The sequence below is a fragment of the Semicossyphus pulcher genome, unplaced genomic scaffold (assembly GCF_022749685.1).
Source record: "Semicossyphus pulcher isolate SPU_LCO1_2020_fin unplaced genomic scaffold, fSemPul1.0.p SCAF_6, whole genome shotgun sequence".
In the NCBI taxonomy this organism is placed as follows: Eukaryota; Metazoa; Chordata; class Actinopteri; order Labriformes; family Labridae; genus Semicossyphus; species Semicossyphus pulcher.
Window position 1 is genome coordinate 530,420 of NW_027211737.1, and position 24,483 is coordinate 554,902.

A 24,483-nucleotide genomic window follows, 5' to 3' on the forward strand; every position below is an offset into this window, starting at 1 on the left:
AAAATGTCTTTATTTCTAATATCTCTTGGCCTTAACAGATGGTCAGACTGTAAAACATTTAATAGAACCAGTGTAAAAAGTATTACCTTAATCTGGGATCTTGAACTGTTTTTTCTTGGGTTGAGTTTGTCTATGAAGCATAGTGTTGTCTAGATTGTGGTTAATAGTTAATAACATTTAATAGTTGATTGATCTTTTTTTTCAGCTGATCAAAGATGAATAAAAAAATAAAATATGTTCGTAGCCAAAATTGACTTAAAAAGTATTTTAAAGTTAAGATTGTGCTTCTCTATTTGGGACTATGAATCACATTTCTTTAAAAAGGCACAGTGAAGATTTTTCTATAGTTCAAACTAAAATTAATCCATCCAATATTACAGATAACTCATACTGTTTGCTGTGTGTCTATCAGGGTGGTGTAAATATGCTTATTGTATATAGATACTTAAAGTCATTATAATGACAAACTTTCTCAATAAAGACTTGGTATCTCTAAATAAAGACAACCTCTCTCAAATTAAAGAGTGGTGTTTTTAAAATAATGAGTTAATATATCAAATATCAAATTAAGAAGCTTTCTCAAAATGAAGAGCCAATATCTCAAAATAGTTCATATTTCAATATAATGAGAAGCCTTCATTATTTAGCACAGAGGCAGACATTTGCTTATACATAAACTAATATCGGAGGAAAATGTACAAAATAAGAGCTGCATAACAGGCCACAGGGGGGCGCTACTGGTGATTTATCAGGATAGCAGGATAGCCTGTTAAACTTTGATTTCTCCAGGCTGTGAATATTTAAATCAGTAGTGCTGTTATGCTGTAGGCTAACCTACTGACCGCCATTCAAAAATAATCTATAAAAACATAAATATTTTAAACATTGTTGAATATAAAGAAGATGATGACGATACATTATACGCTGAACTTTTGATAACTGGAATAATGCTTTTAGCTGTGTGTGAAAAGAGAGCTAGAAGAAAACAAACAGAGTCTGGAGGTCGTATGGAGTCCGTGAACGCACCATGAGGCTGGTCGGACTGGACAGGTGAGTTTCACCACGGCGGAGATCACCTTTCTCAGATCAGTTTTGTTTCCTGCCGTTTAGCCTCAGTAAACCTGTAGTTCTTTTTGAGTCTGACCTGAGATCAGTGAGAGATTGTGGAGAACAAAGGAGGCGGACAGACAGGATGTCGCTGCTGTTTCACTGAGAGAGACAGACCGAGAATCATCAGCAGGTAAGTCAGCGTCCAAATATCCATTTACAGTTGTTTCTTTGTCACTTTTAAAGACAGAAATGTATTTTTGACATGTTAAACAGACGAACGAGTCAGACTATCCTTGGTTGTGTTTCTTAATTCAAACTGCAGCGCTTTGTTTATTTTAATGTATCAACTTTTTTACCGGTTTATGGGATTGGCTTCACGAGACACCTGTTTTCTGTCAGTGCTAAAGTGCTAATCTTGGATGGATGCTAACATTTCATCAAATCTTCAGCAAATAAAGGGAAAAAATAACAGTCCGTTAACATTTACCATCAACTACAGATACGCGTTTCCACTTTCCCCCTCACATTGGTTGGTTAGAATAATTTTTTTTGGGTTAAAAAACCTTTAGCCTATTGGTCAGAAAAGTCAGACAAAAGTTAATAAACATGTTGTAATAAATAGTTTAATCCCCCTAATAATCATGTTTTGGTAATCAAACCTACATTTAGTTAAACAATTCCACTTTTTCAGTGTTTACTGGGTGGAAGGGAAATCCTGAACTGCAGACTTTGAACAGTAATGCTGTATGTTGTTACACACATTTCTATTGTTATTATTTTTATCTGTGTCAAAGAAATATTGCAGCTGGTAGACGAGGTACTGTGCTTCAGAGGAAGGCATAAAAGTAGAATGAAGCACCATGATAAGTGCAGACACCAGGGTCCTCTTGTTTTCCACTTCAGACCTTTTATTTTTCAATGCTCTAACATTTAAGAAATCTCAGGGTCTAGAGAGGTCTTTCTGGGTTATAGGGCCACCATAGCTTCTACACACCTGACAGGGGAAGGTGAGGATAAGAGGGTTTCAACTCACTGCTAGATGCCCAGAATCCTACATGCTGCTGCCCTGAGTCTGCAATTCATTCGTTTATCTTTCACACATAAGTCCTAATATTAATTTTTAGAAGTTTGACCAGTTTTAGATCCAGGTCTCTAATCAGACAAAATGATGTATTTTTTGACATTGCTGGGACTTTGAATTGATTTCTTAAAGAGACACAGATGGCCATAAAATAAATAGCTTATAATTTAAATAATTATAATAATATTATATTCAAACTAAAATAAGGGGAAAGCCTAAATCTAATGTCTTAATAATAAAAAAATCAATCTTAATCATTATAATGAGAATCTTTTTGAGTGAATATCTCAATATAATAACTCAAAATCTTTAGTAAAAGCTGCTTCCTCAGTAAAGTTTACAGGGTTCATTTATAATCCTAACTCATCATTTTTTCCGAGTAATATGCTTGAATCTAACATATATCTAATATAGGTTGAAAAAGGCTCTATTTTCAGTCTAATCACTCTGTTAATATTTAAAATGAAACATTTTTTTCATCATGTTTGTTGCTGTCCCCTGACATCTCCCACATGACCTGGAGTGGAGCGAGAATGACTGATAAGGGCGGTGAAGTTTTTACGGGCATTTTTGTGTTTGGCCCGGTGGCCTCACAGAGCAACCATCTGACCTCTGACCTCTGACATTGTGCTTGTGGGAACATTAAAGCTAGGTAGCCAGCTAATGTACCTGCTTTTCAGCTCCAAGAGAACAGGTGGATTTTTTTCTCTTTAGCAACATGCTAGCCTTGCTAGTTGTTTACTTTTGGAGGTACAATGTTTCATAAGCAGCGGAAATTCTGTCTAAAATATGACCAAACTTTTGGTCATATTTATTTGGAAATTATCCTTTAAAGTTGTCGACTGTTTTCAAAAGTTGTCATGAATACTTTAAATTTGTTTGTGTCTGCAGCGACACAGAGTCCAGGTCCAGATGTCTTCAGGAGGCGGAGCTTCTAGGTTCGACCGGGTGCGGGAGATCCCACATTATGACCAGGTCCCTGTGGGCTCCTTATGGAGGGACCAAGGGCTCCCACTGCCCCCTGCGCCCCCGGTGCCCTTTCATGGAACAGTCCCAGCTGTCAGCTTGGACCCCCTCCCCCCTCCCCCTCTACCTGATGAGCCAGCTGTTGGTCCTGACTCTTTCTACCCCCCCAGCGATGAAGAGCCTGCAGAGGGCGACACTGACGCCATGGACATCAAGCCGGTCCGCCGCTTCATCCCCGACTCTGTCAAGAACTTCTTCCGTGGAAACAGCGGGAACAGTGCATCCAAGGGTTGGTCCATCCCCCCTCCTCCACATGCCCCTGACTCTCCCACCCCCTCCTCCAGGAAGAGCACCACCTGTCACACCACAGGTGGAGTCCCCTGCTCCCCTCCCCATTCCGCCCCTCCCTCCCCGTCCCTCCCTGGCTCTTATCGAGACCCCTACGGCGGCTCGGGGGGCAGCTACACCTCCCAAAAGGAGCGGGACGGGCTGTTGCTGGGAGCTGAAGCCCTCGACTCTGCGTCAGCCGTGCCCACCAACCTGTCGGCGCTCACCTACCAGGAGCGGGTGGAGGAGTATCACCTGCGCTACGCCTACATGAAGTCATGGGCGGGGCTGCTGAGGATCCTGGGCTGTGTGGAGCTGCTGCTGGGGGCTGCTGTGTTCGCATGCGTCTGTGCTTACGTTCATAAGGACAATGAATGGTTCAATATGTACGGATACTCCCAGCCGCAGCTGTTTGGAGGCCTGGGTGGGGGTGCTGGAGCATATGGATCTGGGGGCGGGTACTACACAGGCCCCAAGACGCCGTTTGTGCTGGTGGTGGCCGGTCTGGCCTGGATCGTGACAGTTATTCTGGTGGTTCTGGGGATGAGCATGTACTACAGGGCCATCCTGCTGGACTCCTCCTGGTGGCCGTTCACAGAGTGCTCCATCAACCTGGTGCTGGCGGTGCTCTACATGTCAGCGGGGATCGTGTATGTGAGGGACACCACCCGAGGGGGGCTCTGCAACATGCCAGTGTTCAATAACGGAGTGAATGGAGCGTTCTGTCGCATTGAGGCCGGACAGACGGCGGCCATCGTCTTCCTCTTCATCACCATGGTGCTCTACTTCATCAGTGCAGGAGTGTGTCTGAAGCTGTGGAGACATGAGGCCGCCCGGATGAGGAAGGAGGCGCTCGCACAGGAGGTCTGACACACACATTTCTGTCTTTCTATACCTGTGAGGACACCTATTGATAGTGATCCCTCACCCTAACATTGAAGGGACATTCTGGTATATTTAAACCTGGGTTCTATTTTTGCACATTTTTGGCTCTAAATGACTAAAATAGTGGAGCAGATAAGTCACATTATGGTGCATTTGGAGATTCAAGCATGAAAATTGGCATGAGCAGTCTCCATGCGTCACTTGACAAGAAAATTGTCCCAGCCACTTGGAATTTCAAGTTGGCGGCCATTTTACAAGATGGCCACCACCTTGGTCGAACAATTAAGTCAGGGGTGCCCAATCCTGGTCCTGGAGAGCTACCTTCCTGCATGTTTTAGGTTTCTCCGTGCTCCACACCTGATTTGAATGTTTTGCTCATTATCAATTCCCTGAGAAGCTTCAGTTCATAACGAGCAGATCATTCAAATCAGCTGTGTTCAAGTACAGAGAAACCTAAAACATCCGGGAAGGTAGCTCTCCAGGAGCAGGATTGGGCACCCCTGAATTAAGTGATGTTATTGTTTGGTTGGTGATATAGTCATGAAAATTGGCATGGGCAGTCTCCATGAGTCACTTGACAAGAAAATTGTCCCAGCCACTTGAAATGTCAAGATGGCGGCCATTTTTCAAGATTTGAAAGATTTGCCACCTTATTGGAGCATTTAGGCTAAAACAAGCATGGAAACTGGCGTGAGCCGCCTAATGGATCTTCAAAAGGTCAGTTTTCTCATATAAATATTGTTTTTTTCAGTAAAGAGGATTTAGAGTCATAGAGCCAAGGTTAACAAGGTTTTAGTTAACCGGATGGTGTACAGATGGCACAGGATTTAAATGGCATTGGATGAACAATCGGACTAGGTGTGGGGCGAAAGCATGAATCTAGTTCTATCCCAAACAAGAAACTCCATCAAACTGGCAAAGCTTCCTACGGGATGAAAACAACAAGCAGGAACTGTTTCATTTTATAGCTGATAAAGTTAGAGACATGAAAACAGCCAATATAGTCATTGTAACAAAGGGGGACCATGCTCTTAGCTATCAAGCTGCTAACCTGGATGCAGTAGCCCCATGTAGTCATGAAGAGGCAGACAGACGTATTTTCCTACATGTCCAGCTTGCAGTGAATGAGGGACACAAATCTGTGATGATCGATGCCAATGACACAGATATTGTAGTCATAGCCACTTCTGTTATGCCCTCTTTGATGCAACTTGGCCTTGGCCTCAACCTGCAGCCTTGAAAAAGGATGCAATGGCTTCAACACAATCCTTTGTGGCAAATGTGCATGATCTAAAGATTAGGCAAATTAGTCCGCTGGCGTATGAAAAAGAAAAGGTCTTTTTTTTTTTTTTTTAAATTATTTATGTTTGCAATTGGACAGCAGTTTTTTATACAGAGTAATGAGATATAAAAGAGAGAGTTGTGTTCATATCCTTTGCAGTCCTCAGTTTTTAAAGATTTTTAAACTATATACAACCTCGGGGAGACAGTATGTATACATAAGAGTGAGCCAGAAGCATTTCAGGGGGAGATAAGTGATTTTTTGCTGAGACAGTAACACAGGGGCCTCTGAATGGCGTCATCCACAAAATCTGTCTGTAGGGGTTTTACAAAGTTAAATTGTCTTTTTTTAAGATTATACAAAACCATAACACCCTATAAAGCAACACCACTGTCCAATTCCAGCTTGATTTCTTCCTTAACACTAAAACTCTATAGACGCTGGATGTGGTCGGTCCACCTGTCGCTGCTTTCCTCTGTAACTCCACTGATATGTTAAAGCACATTGAACAAAAAACAAACACACTGGTTTGCAACTGAAGATTTTTTTAGATAAAATGCTGCAAGTACTCAACCAGTCAGTAAGGGTACTTTAGGTGTTAAAGCATCGAGAGAAAGTTGCATTGATTTATCACTTTTTTCCTTAACAACGATTTTTTGAATTTGAGTGATTTTTCTACCTTCAGTCAGACATTGGTTTCTGTTTACTTCAGTATTATAATTTAATTGCAGGGAGTTGAGTCTACAGTATTTAAAACACTGTATGGGCTCATGAAAATAGCCAGCTGAATTGATGTGTGATAACACTTTGAACATAAATAAATCTCTTCTTATCTCCTCTTCCCTTCAATAAACAGATGAAAACCATTGGATCATCAGTCCCTCTGTCTATAGTAAGTTTTTTTTCTTTCTTTTAATGTCCCAGAAGACATTGAACTGCACACAGTGCACATGAACTGAACATGTTTTTGTCCTGTAGCTGGGTCCAGACTCCTCCAGAGCCTCAGCGCAGACTCCCCTCCCCACTGTGCAGCCGGACATCATGGACGCTGCTAACAGCTCTGTATCTGCTCCTCTGATGGCACCAGAGATCCTCCGAGGTCACATCCCAGCCGGACACATCCCCAAACCGGTCGTCATAGCCGACTATGTACAGTAAGTATAACTTCTTGTTTTCAGACACCCTGGATAGGAAGGCTCACGTTTAGCATCTCAGACATGTTTATTTCATGATGATTGCCATGCAGGTGGAGGCTTCCATGTTTCTGACTGAATTTAAACTCTTAGCTTTTCCAGGGAGTGATCTCCATTTCACTTTTTTATGCATCTGTAACAGTCTTCCAAACACATTTTATTGCAAATTTGTTGTCTATTTCATGTTGTAAAGTACTTTTTCTGACTGACGGAGATCTTTGGTGCTGACAAAAATGGTCCACAAAATCCACAGGCCTCCATCGACAGAGAGTTGAGTCAAGCCTTCACCGTCCTTGAGTTCAGGACCTTAATACAATGTGTGGTTTGTGGCTCTCTCAGATAAACTGCTTCATTTAGCAGTTGTGAAATGGACTGTTATATGTAATTCTTTCAGACAAATGTTCCCTTTGAAAATAAGAAGGCTCAGGTTGTAATTGTTAAGTGTCTAAAAGCATTACAGACCTTTTACATAAGGTTTGAACCCATATTTTAACCAGAAACGGTGGTTACATTGCTCTATTAAAAGCCACCAGACTCCATTGAAAAAGGCCAGTTTTATCTTACAGAACACATGAGGTGTTGTTGGTCTGTCCCTGCCTCGTCTGCTTAGTTTGTTTGAGTTATTTTGTCTTGTGTAAATATTATGTTGGATCTTAACTAACCATTTAAAACACCAAAATCATACAACAATGCAAACAAACTATCTGATAAAGGCAGCAGTAGACCAGCAACTCTAATGTTCTGCGAGGTAAAATCACTGTTTTTATGAATGGAGTCTGGTGTGTTTGCAGAGAGCGATGTAACATCTGTTTGTGGTTAAAAAATCATCTTTCTCTGTAGCAAAAAGGTCTATCTCTGTAGGGATCCTTTCTGTCATGTTGTCAGACACTTGGAATAACAATCTGAGCCTGTCAGTGAAACAACAAGAACTTTTAGTGGACTTTTGTTCTACTTTGATTTGGTGTTTGTCGTTACAGCCTGTTTTCACGTCTGCCTACTCATGCAACCTACTAAACCAACTCCAAAACTTTTTGAATCCTTTAGTCATTTAGAATAAATAACTACAATATGTAAAGTTTGTGAATCAAGTTTGAATTGAATAAGGTTTCAGTCCCCTATAATTTAAATTGGAAGCACAACATGAAGGAACCTCTTTGTATACACATCAATACCTGACTGTCCTGTTATCCTTTTTTAGGAGTCAGAAAATCATAAATATTGGCAGTAAATTTTGCCACACAATGAGCTGCAGTGTGAATGTAGCCTACAGACAAAGAAGATGTGATGTCTCCTTTGTTGTTTCCACAGGAAGTACCGCACCATCCGCTCAGACGAGCAGAGGGACCAGTACAGAGCCGTGTTCAACGACCAGTACGCCGAGTACAAGGAGCTGCACGGCGAAGTTCAGGCCATGAGCAAGAGGTTTGAAGAGATGGACGACATGATGCAGAACCTCGCGCAGCCTTCCAGCCAGATGGTACGACCCTCACTGCACTCAACAGAACCACACACTCACAACTAGCTGATACACACTCTGAAACTTAGTCCACTAACATGATGGTTGTGTTTCAGGAGAAGGAGCGGGTCAACGGCCTTTTAATGGAGTATCAGAGGAAGAAAGCTGTAAGTATAAATCATTTGATTTTCCTTGCCCTGGTTAAGGTCTTAATAAGTTTCTATTAGCCCTTCGGAAAACAGATCTAAATCAAAGCAACAGAGGCAAAGGTATTCACATGGTTTGTCCCTAGCATGGGTCAACTCAGTAGCATCTTTTTTTAGACCTTCCTTCTTGTTCTTATGCTCCAAGATAACCCCAATGATGTATTCAGAGTTATTTCTTAGTAAGTTCCTGCAATAAAAACTACTATCAGCCTCCTCATGACAAGTAAACAAGTTTAAATGATCATGTAACGCTTTAAGTAAAGGAATTCCCCGTGCTGTTATTAAAACCAGTGAGCCATGCTTTAAGAATGTGAACACATGTTGATCAACCTGCTGAAACTGTGATGCAAACGCACGGTAGAATAAATACCAGCCTTGTTTTATACCAAACAAGGAACCAAAATCAGGTGGATGATGTGACTTCTACATGCCTCTCTGGTTTGTCAATGTTTGGCTGATCTATTAAGACCTATGTAAAGAAATACCCATCAGAGAAAAACCTTTAAGATTCTCTGACTCTCAAAGAAACTGTTAAAGAAAACATCTGATTTATTTATTTTTCTTGTCAGGATCCAACGTATGTGGAAAAGAGGGAGAGGTGTGAGTACCTGAAGAACAAGCTCTCTCACATCAAACAGAAGATTCAGGAGTACAACAAGGTCGCAGACTGGAACGACAGCAACTAAACGTCACTGCAGTTCAACACTGACACACCTTTATTTCATATGCAGCTATAAGAAAACAGGCTCGTTCAGCAGAGGAGAAGAAAGTAGAACTGAATATTAGGATGTCCCTGACAGACGAATGATTGTTGAACACATCCTCTCTGGTTGTAGATAAGCGTTTAAACAGAAGAACGTACCATCAGTGATGTTAGTAATGACCCAATAACACACAAGTAGAAACATCATCAGAGGCTAGAAATGTCCTTTCAGAGGGAAGTGATAGGAAAACAGTCAGTAAGCTTCAAAGAGAAGAGGGATGGATCAGGTGTAACCCACATGAATGTCATCATAAGGTGTTCATTATATTTACTAATGATATAATATGCATTTTTAGCCATTTTATCTCGAGGTAGAAAGAATCACAGTTTTAACGGTGTGTGGGTCCAGTCTGTGTTTAACTTAGCGACAGACATGCTGAACCAGCTCCGTGTAAAGGGATTCTCCATTAATGTAGCTGAGGACATTTTTACACACCGTATTTGATTCTTGTGCTTGCTCTCAGGATATAGCATAATGGTATAACAAATGGATTTATCTGGCTAGCTAGACACTCTGCCTGTTTCATAAACTGTATATAAGAATTACAGGCCACCATAATGTCATCCATTAGTGTGTGGGTAACCAATTTGAAGCCTCTAGTTTGGCATTTTGTGAAAGAATTACCATATTTGGATGAGAGGTTGGTGCTGGAGAGAAAGCCAAAGCTAAACTATCAGCTAACGTTATCGCTGGGTTGATTAGGAAGGTCCATCTTGAATTCTTTGGCTAGCAAAAAGGCTTTAAACAATATGTACTTAGAAAATGGAAAGCTAACTCCTCCGAGGGTCTTTAGGTACAACCGAACGCTGAAGACATTTTTCAAGTAATTGAGAGACTTGCTAATCACAGGTAGCCCCGCCCTAAACCCTCCCCTGCTTTCTGGTCTGTGTGACTCTAAATGGGAGCATCATTGACTAAATGAACATCATGCTGTGTTGAAGAAGACTTGAAACTAGAGATTGAGACCATAAACTCATTAGGAACATGTTTACTGAGGGAATAAATCAGGAGAGAAGGAGGACCATTTTCTCATATTTCTACTCCCATTAGCCAGTGGCGTCGCTCCCTGCTGGACATTAGAAAGAATGCAGGTTTAAGGTACTGTTCTACACAGTCCTTGGTCTGAAGAGAAGCATCAAAGCCCTGTAGCAGAGAGAGACAGTAGAAATGAGTTTAACTGTATTTCCAGTCAGATAAACTTGTATGTGGAGTCTGAGCTGGTTTCCACGATGCTTACTATCAGTTGTTTTTACATTTTATTTCTCTGTTTTCTTTTCATCTGTGAGGCACAATGTGAACTTTTACTGACACTATGAACTCTGTCACGCTGTAGCTAAAATTGACAATGTTGAATGTTATAAATGGCTGTTTTTATAACTAGCTGCTCCTTTTGTGAACTCTTTTTTTTTTGTACATTGATGTGTTTGATACATGTGTTCTTGTTTTTGTGTCATATCTGTCTGTCCCTCTGATTCATGCCAATGAAGCACATTTTATACAGACTACTAGTATTCTGCCTCTTTTGTCTTTAGCCGTGAAGCTGATGTATAAGTGACTTCTATAATTAACTGTTCTCAATCCAACAGCTGCTCGTGCTCAGTTAGTCCAATGTCACAGTAATGACTGAGGACAGCAGCAAAGATTATATATTAATACTTTCCTTACTGTATGTATTCTTGTTTATCCTGGTAGAAATCAGAGTGTGCAAACTAATGTGGAACCGACTGCTAACGAGGAATATTATCCATTCTAGCTTAAGTTATCACATCAACGTTCTTTCTTCCTGTATAAACAGTGTTTGGAGTTTGCTTTTTAAAAACATGGTGGTCCAAATTGATTTTCCCTTTAGGAACAAGAATAAGACAAAAACAAGGAATGAATCCGTGTTTTGATACCTAACAATAAACAGAGAGAGTATGAAATAAACAGCAGTATACCTACTGTCAAGCAACCTTTTTAGTATTTAACATTTTAAATAATGTAAAATAAATGTGATGATTACAGCCACAGAGCAAACGGGGCTGAATGCTGGAGACATTAAACATTAGCAGCAGAGGTTAATGAGGGTAATGAGTCAGATTCATTGGCTCCCTTTTATTTGAAAAAGAGTCACATTCAGGAACATGTCACTGCTCACCTGTGTCGCCTCCTAAAATGGCTGTTGTTTCTGCAGCTTCACAGCCTGAAGGACAGGTTTTACTCAGCTCAGGTGTGTTTATTCCTTTTTTCAGGTGTCAGGTTTTGCAGCACTGGAGGCGTTTTCCTGCTGGAGCTCTATGACAGCCTGTCATGCCTCAGGTTACATTAGAGCTTTACGAAAGGCTCTTTTAGATATACTTTAAATTAGCAAGTGATTCTTCGTAGAAGTTGTCAAAGTGTATTTCAAAAGTTCAAAGTTGTTTGTTTTTAAGGATACGAAAGAGAAGTTTTCTGTATGATTTGTTTTTTTAATCAATTTAAAAACAAAGTGGATACTGATAAATGTTGAATGGGGTTAGTTTTCTTAAATCAGGAGAATTCATTAACAGTTAAGCTTTGCAATGAATGTTCAAAGAAAATAACCACAATTCCTTTGAGTGTCTGTGAAGGCATCTGATGAGACAAAAGGTCACATGGATAAAACGTGACATAGATTAGCCTGACATCACATGCAGTTACTCTTGATTCCCCATGGTAAAGATACAGGTTTGGGAGATAGCTATCATATAGGCAAGCTATTGTTGTTCTAACATATTATTGTTAATCTATATGAAAATAAAAACGTTTCAGCAAATGTTCAGCTTGGTGTTTTTCAAACAATGTTATGAAAGGCCTGTTTATCTGATAACAAGAGAAGGGTGACAGTGCTACATTTTGTATGTTTCCTAGAAGTCAATTGTGTTGTTGTGTTTTCACTATTTGAAGGCATTAAAATGTTGAAATGACCTTTCCTCTTTAATGTCTTAAAGAAATCAAAAATAAAAGCTGTTATTAAAGGTGTCTCCAAGGTGTTTATTTTGCAATTTTAACAATAGTCACCCTTTGTAATATTATTTAGACAGTGATAATGAAACCAAAGCACTGGTATAAACGTTGTTGTTTCGATTATTTAGCTTGTTAATTAACACCTAATTTAATATAAATAGCCTACTGTATAAGGTACATTATGGTCTGTTGTTGTACCAGTAGTAGTAGTTCAGTTATAAACTTCCTCACAGCAGAAACTCGCGCTCATTAAACCTGTAAACCTTCTTTTCCTTGAAGTCTAATTGTTCTCAAACCTTCAGCAGGAAAGGAAGAACAGACAGGTTCGTCCTGTATGACCTGAGGAGGAGACCACGTGACGAACACACACACCTGTAGGCGCGTCTCTTTGTGCTACCTGAGCGGTCGCGCGCTCACTCTGTTGCTTGCGTTCATCAGCGAAGATTGTCTGTCTGTCTTCATCCGGATAAAAACGCTTCATCATCGAAGGTGAGTCAATTTAAAACCGATTAAAAGCGCGTTTTATCCTCAGTCTGAGGGCGGAATCTAACGAGACAATTTAACTCACCTGTGCGCGTTTATATTGACACGTTGACAAGTGGTCGAAGAAATCTGTAGTTAACAAAAACACATCATCGTTAATTTCGTCATTTTAAAGGAGACACTTAGCCTGAAATTAAGCAGGCAGCTACATTTAGTGTCGTTAAATGTCTGTTTTAGCTGTTTTATATAATGTCAGCCTAAAACTCTTCCTTTAAATGTAAACGATTCATATATGTTTGGTTTTCTTATTTCCCCATTTAAGGCCTACTGTCAGTCATTAGAGTATAAAGCTAGCTAACTCTGTGTGTTGTTAAAGAGCCTGTGTGTAGAATATCAGGATATTTTAGCCTGCAGGGCGGACTGGCGATTCCGTAGTTTCAGTCTCTGTGAAACCAGCTCTCCCTGCTGTCTTTGACTTATCAGCTGATTAGGTTAGAAACACGCAGTCTCGGTTAATGTGCCAGTTTCTCTCCACCCTCTGACTGCTGCTTTGTTTCACCACAAACACACCTGAAGAGCAGCAGGTTCACCTGAGCATCTTAAACCTCCCAAACTCTGTTTATTTGTGTTTTATGACTGGATTTTACTTTTCATTTTAATCACTATTATTTACCCCAATTTAACAGTTCTACAGCATTTTGCAAAACTCTATTTTGTTGTTAATAATAATAATCCATCAAATTATGTCCCCATTGCAGAATTTTAATGGCATTTTCTATAGCTAGCTTTGGTATTGCCTGTTTGCTTTTCATTATTGGTCTTTGTTGTGGTTTTACTTCTATTTATGATGATCCAAAGCTAGGTTTTGATTGGAATTACAAGTATTGAAAGATGGCATTCATTGCCTTGATTGATTATTCTGCAAATAGAGATTGACAGTTTTACTGCGACCGTTTTGCGTGGCTGGTCTACAATGTTTAATGTTAGATCGTTTTTTCTAATTCTTATTCATGTATTTGTAAAATAATTGTGTGGTATCATGCAAAAACTGTGTCGTTCACTTCTCACTATATGAGAACATAAAATCAAATACAATTAAAATGTCTGATTAATTTACAAAAGATTAACAACCTTAAAGTATGACTTCACTCAGTTGGCTTCACTGTAGGTTTATTATTCAATAAAAAACGCCTATAAGATTTAAAAATGTTCAAACAGGGTTGGGACATGTTGGCTCTAGTTATGTAGGCTAACTGACATTAGCTGTGTGTTGTGTGGAATAAGACATGCTAGCTAGCTGCATCATCTTTACACTTTATTCTCCCTCTGTGCTCTCAGAAGGAAGCTTATTACAGATATTAACAGTGAACAAAATGCTAAAGTAACTTTTTATGCAACATCAAAACTTGTGTGTTTTTATTTTACAGGTAAAGTTCCAGTTGCATTTCAACATGCCGAGCCACAAACACACACCCCCACCGTACAACTCCAGTGGGAGCAAACAGTAAGTTCACTTCATCCTTCAAAAACATCAGTCATCAGATCTCTGTGGGTCTGTGACAGGCTGAGCAACAGGATGTTCATCTATATTCTTATTTCAAGCAAATGTGCCAAATATTTAACTTTTCATTGATGAATATTTTCCACCTTTTCCAGTCTTATAGGAAAGTAGATTGAATTCATTTCAGTTTTTGACTCTTGGTTAGACAAATGAAGCATTTATTGCATATTTCTGATGTGAATAGACTAAATAGATTGACTGAGAGGAAGAAGAGAGGACTAATAATCAATAGATTAATTCATTATTAAGATAATAGTTAAAGCTCTAAAGGAAACGATCAAAATGAAGTGGAACAGTTTAAAAAGCTTCTGCTCAATGTGTACATTTCTATTTGGAGCCCACATCGTGTAGTGAAGAAGAAAAGCATTAATACAGTAACAAACATATAGTGTGTGTATATATATATATATATATATATATATATTTTCTTCCTGGGGACATCCTTAATTCTGTGTTTCAATCAGTTTAGTTCATGAGGAGCTCAGTGTGTGTTACCTCCCTGTGGAGTATAAATCGGCCTGAGTGGGGATAATGTGGATGTTCTGTATGTTGTACTTTGTCTCTGTAACAGGAGTGGAAACATTCAGCAGTGTTCACACAGTGTGCACTTTTATTCTTCTCATGTCCTTGTCTTCTTTCGTATAGATACAGAAAAGAAAGAGATTTTACCCCAGACTATTTCCTCTGTTCTTTTTTATTAAATATTACATGTAGAATTGATCGTACAAGCAGAGGGGTTTTCATGGTGTTTGTCATCGTATCAGTTGATGGAGCAGAACGTCCATTAATGTAAAGATGCATGGTTCACAGCCCCTTCATGAAAATATGATTATTTAACTTTAACTTATTTTTATTTCTTATTTATGAAAGAGACAAAACATATTGGGGAGAAAAAAATATAACATTAAGTCAGTATGTTCAGTAAAGACAATATGAGTATACTAGAGCTGTTAATTAACTTCCTCTTGATGTTGAAGTTCTTCCAGCTTACTGTGTGGGGCAGAATAGGTTAATGAAGGTTTTGTAAGGGGCAGTTTGACAATCCTAAATATGAAACCTGTTTGATTAAGTATTCAAAACAGGAAAATATTTATACGTACATAGTAAACATCCAGCAACATGTACTCTGATGTCAAATATTGTCTGAAAACTTCTGAGAAGTCTGGAAATATGAGTATTGAAAATGACATTTTGAAATGGAAACATCTTTGAAGCATCTCTTAATTTTTGCAATGGATAAAATACAGTATGGTTCCGTAAAATGGATTAACAAGGAGTTATTAGATATTGTCAAAAAACAACCCATCAAAAGTAGATTAACCTAAATTAAAGGTGTTAATCAGTAACACACGTCATTGTCCAGAATCACACAGCTGGTATTATATCAGTATTTAGTGAGTGTTTGTGATGTTACCTGTATCATCAGTCAGGAGGTCTCAGATCCCTCCACACTCTGACCTCTGCTCCTCTTCCTCTTCCTCTTCCTCCTGCAGCCACAGCAGCAGACACCGACACAGCGAGCTCATGTCCAACCCTGCCTTCTCCTACTACCCCGGAGATAAGCTGCTGCACTTCTACCGCTGGACGTCTCCCCCGGGCGTGATGAAGATCCTGTGCATCATCATCATCATCATGTGTGTGGCTGTGTTTGCATGTGTGGCCTCCACGCTGGCCTGGGACTATGACATGAGCCTGATGGGTCTGGGGGGCGGAGGAGGCCTGGTGCCTGGTGTTGGAGGATACGGTGGCTCGTATGGTGCTGGATCGTTCGGCGGCTCGTACAGCGGTTCATACGGGGGCGCTTACGGCAGCTCATATGGCGGGGCCGGCGGTGGGGGTGCTTACGGTTATGGAGGAGCACAGATGGATCCCAAAGCTGGCAAAGGCTTCATCATCGCCATCGCCGGCATCACTTTCATCGCTGTGCTCATCATATTTGTGTTGGTGGTTTCGAGGCAGAACGCCGCCATGACGCCAAAGTTCTACCTGGCGACCATCATCATCTGTGCCATCCTGGCGTTTCTCATGATCATCGCCACCATCGTGTACCTGGTGGCTGTGAACCCGACCGCCCAGTCCACGGGTTCCATCTACTACAGCCAGATCCGCCAGCTGTGTGCGCAGTACCAGACCCAGACGCAGGCCCAGGGCATCTTCCTCAACCAGTACCTGTACCACTACTGCGTGGTGGAGCCACAGGAGGTATGAGACGCTGTTTATCTGGGGGGCTGTGATGGTGTTTGGGTTCAACATTTAGGGTGTATTTACTGTATAGCTTCCCCACATCCAAGAAGACATAGTAACGTTACGCCACAGTAACCGCAGATATCTTAGAGATGTGAAACAAATACAGCAGAAATGAGGCTGGGGTAATTACCTGACAAGCAGAACTGTCTAACTCTTTATAATCCTTTGAGGTCCTGTAGCTCTCTCCACCTCGGAATTGCTGCTCCAATGGTTACTCTGGTTTTGTTTCTGTCTCGGTCCAACTCTGTCTCTTTAGCTTGCTTTTGCTCTTTTGTCCTCTTTGGTTTACCGCTCTTTGTATAAGCCGTAGTTGGCAATGGAGGTATGGGCTTTTTTTTCATTCCTGGTGGTTGTTTTAAACCTTTGTGGACACAAACCGGCTGATGCTGCGCACACTGAAGAAATTGAGCTTGACCGTGTGAGCATGTGTGGAGGAATGGTGCTGCGCAGCGTGTGATTGACAGCAGTCTGAGAGACTGCTCTGCTCTGATTGGTTGTTGGGTTCTTGCAAATGCCATTAGGAGCAGTAGGAGGAGCCAGAGGAACATTATTTTTTCACACATTATCTCTCTCATGTACTACTGCACGTCTAAAGTGAAAGTTTGAGCAAATATGACACATTTTAATCTATATTTAATAATATTACCTACTGCAGCTTTAACACATCCAGTGTGAGTCATCCTGCCCCCCCCCCCCCAAAACCCAAAATTGATAACTCTGACTCTTCTGTTCGCTCCCACCCTTGGCCCTACCTTTCTCTTACTATGACTGTCAGTGGATGTAATTTCAGCCGCCTGACGCTCAGTCCTTGTCTCCTTGCAGGCGATCGCTATTGTCCTGGGCTTCCTGGTGTTTGTGGCCCTCATCATCCTGCTGGTGTTCGCAGTGAAGACTCGTTCCCAGATCAGGCGCTGGGGCCGGGAGCGCATTCTGTGGGAGGAAGTGAAGGTCATCAGTGAGCCGCGCAACAGCGTCGGAGAGTGGGTGAGTGTTTTTGTGTGTGTGTGTGTGTGTGTGGCAGTATCTGATTGACATGTTTGCTTCAGAGCTGAAGCCTGGGTCATGTAGATACACCTTCATCCAACAAGCTAAAGTCTAAACATTAATTAAATCCACTGATTGTCTTAAATTTGGTCAGTCATTACAAATGCTTACTGTGCTTATTTATAATTTTAGTCAAGAGATCGCAACATTCTCAAAGATAACGATATAAAGCTGTCAGTTTTGGGTGGGACAGAATATTCTTCTGTCTGTTTTCTTCTCTTTATGTTCAGACTTTGGGCCGATGTTCGTATCCAGGGTGTTAGTAACACTATGAAACTTCTCCAGAGATGCTGACCATAGATGGTAACCATCATGGTGTCCGTGTCCAGAGCAGTTAAATTTATCCTGAAGGACCAGACAACAGTTGGACAGGCTTTTGATCAGTCTGTTGTTGTGGGAAGTTTTTCTCTTTTGGTTTGGCTGCTGATGCTGATAGTGGACTTTTTAAATGGTCAAACCCGGTATAAGATTCAGAGGTTCAAAACATGTTTAAACCACCTCAGTGATTCGACAGAAAGTGAATAGAGTCTATTAAACGTCCTTAAAGCATCCATGAAAGGGTGACCAGAGGGCTATATGAATCTGCATATTTACAGGAAGCTAGGGAGGGACTTGTTGTGGATAATGATTGGCATCTACAGGAGCCAGTAGTGTAAGAACATTCAAACACAAACTCTCTGACGACACAGGCAGCTACTTTGTACGTCCTGTGAGTCAGGGGGGAGGGACATTAAATTTCAAGTGTTTCGTTGGACGCAAAGTTAGTAAAGGCCCCAGGGTGCAGCAACGCACAATAATGTGTTTTAAATGTTTTCCTGGAAATAACACACTCTAAAATATCATTAAGAATACTACAGCAACTTTTGTCATTGTCACTTGTACACCAGTATCAGGCAAACAATCAGTGCAAGACAGAGATAAGAGAAGCTGTTCAAATCCATCTATATTGATTTCATACAAATCAATGGGTTGTTTTTTTCTGTTGATGACTTTACAAAATACTTTTTGGAAAATATGTTTATATAACCTGTAAACAGACTTAAAGACCTCCAGAAAGACTTGTCAAAAACAGCAAAGAATAAATATCCTAAACCCATGTACAAATACTGTTTCTTTTTCTCGGAGAACAGATGTGGAAGAAAATATTTAACTTAAGAAAGCGGACACACCTGCTGCTGTGTCACATTCTCACAGAAAATGCAGAAACAACATGACCTATAATGTTGCGTGTGCGTGTGCGTGTGCGTGTGCGTGTGCGTGTGCGTGGTTCGGGGAATGGGCGTGGTGTGCGCGTGCGGAAAGGATGGTTTCATTGTAGTTTCTGGGTGTGGTCTGTTAAACCTTCACTCTCAGTTGCAGCATGATGTCAGGATGATGTTTGCAAAAATAAAAACTGATCCAACAACTATTAGAACATCAAAACAACACCTTTAAATCCTGAAGAGTGGATCTACAACAGAACATTAAAACAAATCTCTGAGGACGCACAAATGAAAGTTTGAACCTGAAAACTACTTTCATAGTTTTCATTCCAGCGGTGTGACGTTTCCCAGCATTGCGTTCAGAATCAACAGCTCAGTGTTTCACCGTCACAGACTTCCTGTTCATGTAGTGTTGGTATCAGTGGTATTCAGGCATGCAGGCAGAAGTAGGGGAACCGGTTGGTCCTGGTGAGCATCACGTACAGCCATTAGTGTTGATGGTATGGAGAGAACAGGTTCATGAAGCGTAAAGTAGGACACCAAGGAGAGCAGCCTCAGGTAAACCTGACTGAAACCGCAGGCTACAAACATTGTAATGAGGATACTACAGTAAAGAGTCTCTTAACTAAACATTAAGGTGTTCTTTAACTATATATGACAAATGATAAATGCATTGTAAAACTGAAAAACATAAAAATATACATTTTATTATCTTCTATATTTTAATTGATAGACATCCTGCCTGTTGGTCTTTAGTGAGGCTCAATCTGAAAAACACTGGATCCTACACTTCCCATAATGCCACTTGATCCTCTTTGTTTGGGAAATGCTCCTGTCTTTTACAGTGAACATTTACAGCCTACATGAGCCTCATGTTCACCTGTGAGACACGTTTATACAGCTTCCCTGAAGCTCCTTTCTGAGAGTTTCAAGTCATGTAGTCGTCGTTTTTTGTTACGATGTCATTTAACCAGATCAAGGACTTTAGTCAGCTAGTGAGCTAATGTTAGCATCAGCTCAGTCCCCTGTGTCCTGCTTAAGGTCATCAGCTCATCAATTCAGTGTTTTTACCTGTTGTCATCACATGGTCTGTTAGTGTTGGAGAGGAGGAGACCTCTGAATAACTCATCCTCGCTAAAATTCATGTGAAAGATTCAGGTTGACTCTGGCTTATCAACTGATGGTTAGAATCATCTTTTAAGGAGCAGCCTGATCTTTTAATAATGTGTTGCTTCCCTGAAGTTTATTAAATTTAATTTGACCAGGACTTAATGTAACACTTCTCTGTTCAACTCTGATGAAGACTGTCTAACCCTGTCTCTGTCTTCAGGTGAAAAATGTGTCCGGTGACCCAGAGGTGCCGCTGAATGACCCTAATCCCCACGTTGGAGGGTCCAGAGACTACCTGGACCAGCTGGACCACAACAAGCCTCTCTACCTGCCGGGGTAAGTGCTTCAAAAATACAAGATTCCAAGAGTTTGAAATGAGCCTGATCAGTTTACTGCAAGTGTTTTGTGAGGTCAGTCTGCTGGCACGGGGGATGGGAATGTAACATTAAGTCATTTAAACGTAGCTGGTGATTTCCTGTCCGTCCCCTATTGGTGACTAACCTGCTGCCATCAGGAGGTTTGACGTGCTAAACTGCATGTTTACATTCTGGCTTCATGGCTGACCGGGTAAAACATTCAAAACTGTGTGCTCACTTTACTAAATTAATAAAACATGTAAAAGTTAAATGCGTTTAAAAAGCATGGTGGCTGCATATCATAAAAAAATGCAACATTTGCTAACCTGTAGTAGTGCAGAGTGACTTTTGTAGCTGCATGTCCTCTGTCCATCTTTTTACATGTGCCCAATAACAAGATGATGCCTTTACATCAAAGTGCTCTGCACCACCGTCTGTCTGACAACAGATGATGCAGGACAGATTAAGACAAAGCACAACCTGCTAAGGAAGTGATTATGTTTTTTCTGTGTCTGCCTGTTGCCCCAAAATTTCTACATGAGGTTCAGCTGAGTAACATTTAAAAAAGATAGACATTTGTAGAATAATTAGTTCAGTAGCTGTAACCAAACTGCATTTTATAATTGTAGTCTTTAGGTCTGTCTGTCAGCTGACTGTTTAGCCATGCAGTCTCGTGCCCTCACAGACTTCACAGTATGCACAGCTGAAGTCGCAGGCTCATCATCTACTGACCTGTTGGCTTTGTAAGCAAACTGCAAAAGTTTGTAAAAGGCTTTGAACTAAAGGTACTCAACAAGACAACAACTAATAAATATACACCTTTATTTGTTTTTGCAGAGACTCAGAGATCAGCAGCTCTGTGGGTGGCCTGAAGCCCCGACTGAGGGACTATGACCCCGGTATGGAGTCTGGAGATGACCTGGAGGAGGAGGACTTCAGCGTGTGAGTGGAATGTTTAAACGAACATTTAGTGACGATTATAAAAGATATTGAGCTGCTTTTTAAGTTATTTATAAAACTGAGCTAAAAATAAAATGAATAATTTATAACATTACAGTCTCTGAATATGAAAGCAAATGTTTACTTTTAGTGTTTAGTTTCCTGAGCTAATTTATCGCTGTCCTCCTCTGCAGTTTGTTTCCTTCCATCGTGGATGAACAAGAGCGTCTGAACTACAAGCGGGAGTTTGATCGGGATCATCAGGAGTACAAGAGCCTGCAGGCGGAGCTGGACAGCATCAACCAGGACCTGGCAGAGCTGGACCGGGAACTGGACCGACACGCTGAGGGCAGCCCTCAGTTCCTGGTGAGTGTGGCAGAGAGGGAGGACACTCCAACCTTCTTCATATAACAAGTCTAGTTTCGATGATTACTGACAGAATAGGTTCAGATAACGTTGGAGAAGAAACCGGGTGATGATATATCTGTCTCTAATGGTGATGTTGGTATTTTTTAACTTTAGCCACAAACACGTTGCAGTCCTTTTATCTCTGTCAGTGGGCTAAAGTTAAAGTGAGCATTATGTATTTAATCAGCAGCTCTGACATATAGTTTTCACAAGTGGAAATTGCATTTCAAGATGCCAAAAGTTAAAATGCTAATGTAGGATATCTGTAAAACAATTTCGACATGTTACAGTTGCATGACACAACTATTTGACTGCATGAATCCCAGTCCAAAGAGCAACTCAAACATCAAACTCGTTTTTGTGTTGTTTTCATGTTACAAATATATTTTTGGTTGACCACCGGGTTCAGCCCTACACTCGGGTCTGTATGTGACTGACTGACTGAGTGAGTGAGTGAGTGAGTGACTGAGTGAGTGAGTGACTGTAGTTTCAGAGCCGTAGAGTGAGAGAGTTGCGACATCGCAATGGTGGATCATGGAGCATATTGGGCCTCCACTGACGCGACTCTCTGTCTATACAGCTCTGGATACTTTGTTCAGGGAGTAGGCGGGGCTGCTCCTCCGCTGTCCTCACCTCCGTCCGCAGTGTTCACTTGCTTTCAAACACGTTGTCATCAGCCTCATAAGGACAGTCCTTGTAACACATCGCCCACAAAAGCACACATTGACCTGATGAGGTCAGCCACATACGAGGCTTTGACCTAGTCTTGTTAAGTGTTTAAATTACATTAAGCCAAGTCAATACTGTAGTATAGATCGCTTTAATTAGATTATAGATATCAGTAAATAACTTTTACTAGCAAGAATAACAATAACAGATATCTACAATTAAACTCCTCATGCTGAAAAAGAGTGGAAATATCATTTTACATTTCAGATATCAATGATTACATTCCTAACATGGAAAATGGAAATGGATCTGTATGATTATCATTGAAGATATCTACAGTCCACATTTGCAACCTAGAATTTAATTGTAGTGATTCAACAAAATTGCTGTAATTTAAAAAGCATTGCAGACGTCTCTTATATATTTATTACTTGTACAAATACAGTTACAGTTTTGTCGCAGAAATCTGAAATGTAAGATAGACATCTAGAATAACACTCTTAAAATGTACAATTCTCTGCTAACATTTTCATTTTAACTGTCCAATATGGATTTTAGTTTCTAGAACTACTTTTATGATATCTGTAATGTAAAAACAATCATAAATATCTGCAACAATCTGAACAGTGATCTGACAGGTTGATATCATAATATATAATAATTAGGATCATGAGATAGCTTTAACTTGAATTGCGACTAGTTAAAATTACATTATTGATATGTCAAACTGGAAATATAACTAGTGAAAATAGAATTATAGATATCTGTAATTGAGTTTAAACAGAAGTCAATGATACAATTTAGTTTTAATTAAGTTACAGATATCTACAATGAACATTTTAACTCGTAATTAAATTGTTTATATAAAGCATTATATGATGTGTTTAAATTATGTTTTCTTCTGACTGATCACTTCAATGACCTCTGTCTCTCTGATCTCAGGATACCATGGATGATTACACCAGACTGAAGAATCTCAAGAAGGTAAGACACACACACACACACAACACACACAGTCATTTCCAGCTGTGTTATTCTTTACAGCCCTCTGAATATAGAAAATGGTTCTGTGAATAATATGTAATTGTTTAAATGACTTTCCTCTGCAGTCCCCACATTACGAGATAAAGAAGAAGAGGTGTAAATATCTCAGGTCGAAACTGTCTCACATCAAGAGGAAGATCAGCGAGTACGACCGCAGACCATGAACCTTCACCTCTGACCCCTCAGGCAGGGAAAGAGACAGATCTGCAGCTTCCCACCTCACTGTGTTTTGGTTTATCACAAACTGACGTGATGACCAAAGTGAAAGTCTGTTGCCTTTGTTTTATATCTGTTTCAAGCCAATCAACTGAAGGAGAGGGGTGAAGGAAATGTGGACTTTTTTAAATATTGTTTTTGATTAATTCTTCAGCCTCTGTGAGTTTTTTGAAGAACTATTTAGGTGTATAAAATGTATTTTACTTGTTTCTCTCCTGAAGTAAGAATGAGAGAGGTGATATGTGAAGTTTTGTTCTCAGTACTTTGATCAAGCACTTTTTGTGCTTCTTTTATCGCGTTTTTAAATGCATGTGTGAAAGTTTCATGTACAATGAAGGCGCAGCTAAGATGAGACATGAATCTGCATTATAAGGTCACTGACCACCCTGTAAATAGTGTTTATTTTAAGTCTTTAGAAACTATTAAAACCCTCTGTTGTACGCTTCTCTGTTCTTTTCTGTAAATGCTAAAACCTCTCTGATATAAAATGATAATTTTTCATTTCCACATCTTTCAAAAGCAAATGAACAATGCCTCCAACCTAGTGAAGATATTTTTATTGTAAAGATTTTCCATTTATGGAAATGATACCTGTTGAAAGTTTTCTCTGAACTAATGTATTTTGTTGTGCAATCGCAAAGTAATATCCGTTTGTATACGATACGTTTTGGATAAAGCAGGTATAAGCTTTAAATAAAAAAGATTTAGTTCTGAATGAGCTTATTGTGTTACTTTGTCCAAAATACAGGGTCCAATGACAGAAAATAAGACTTGTTATGGTAGCTGTGCTATATGAGGGACCAAAAGGGCCATATAAATTGTGATAAGGAGTTTCTGTATTAAATAACTAATTAAATGAATTTATTAATTAAATTAGCTTTTTTATTCATCTGTAAAGTGAATTACATTATAATTACTATGAACTGTATTAGATGTGTTGTTTTTCTTCACTGTAATAGATACAATCTCATTTCAAAGTGAGCGGATGTTTGTTTCTCGAGAGCTAAGTTTCTTTCCGGAAATAAACTCC

General features: G+C 40.1%; 1 protein-coding gene across 1 annotated transcript; it reads left to right on the forward strand.

Annotated features, from left to right (window-relative positions):
• The first annotated feature begins 1,181 nt into the window (after positions 1-1,181).
• On the forward strand, positions 1,182-24,168 carry LOC138610235 (MARVEL domain-containing protein 2-like). The gene is made up of 17 exons (XM_069682956.1): positions 1,182-1,240; positions 3,023-4,288; positions 6,448-6,483; positions 6,570-6,745; positions 8,093-8,261; positions 8,357-8,407; positions 9,016-9,105; positions 12,079-12,092; positions 12,489-12,506; positions 12,856-12,876; positions 15,712-16,420; positions 17,288-17,449; positions 20,042-20,157; positions 21,015-21,119; positions 21,311-21,482; positions 23,136-23,177; positions 23,303-24,168. The coding sequence occupies exons 2-17, from the start codon at positions 3,044-3,046 to the stop codon at positions 23,399-23,401; spliced, it is 3,225 nt and encodes a 1,074-aa protein (XP_069539057.1). The 5' UTR covers positions 1,182-1,240; positions 3,023-3,043; the 3' UTR covers positions 23,402-24,168.
• The last annotated feature ends 315 nt before the right edge of the window (positions 24,169-24,483 follow it).

What these genes read in the sequence shown, in the direction of transcription:
- LOC138610235 (XM_069682956.1), top strand. Translation starts at nt 3,044, where the DNA reads ATGTCTTCAGGAGGCGGAGCTTCTAGGTTCGACCGGGTGCGGGAGATC. An exon ending in CGCAGCCTTCCAGCCAGATG is followed by an intron (nt 8,262 to 8,356) that starts GTACGACCCTCA and finishes GTTGTGTTTCAG; the next exon opens with GAGAAGGAGCGGGTCAACGG. An exon ending in GAGGAGGAGGACTTCAGCGT is followed by an intron (nt 21,120 to 21,310) that starts GTGAGTGGAATG and finishes CCTCCTCTGCAG; the next exon opens with TTTGTTTCCTTCCATCGTGG.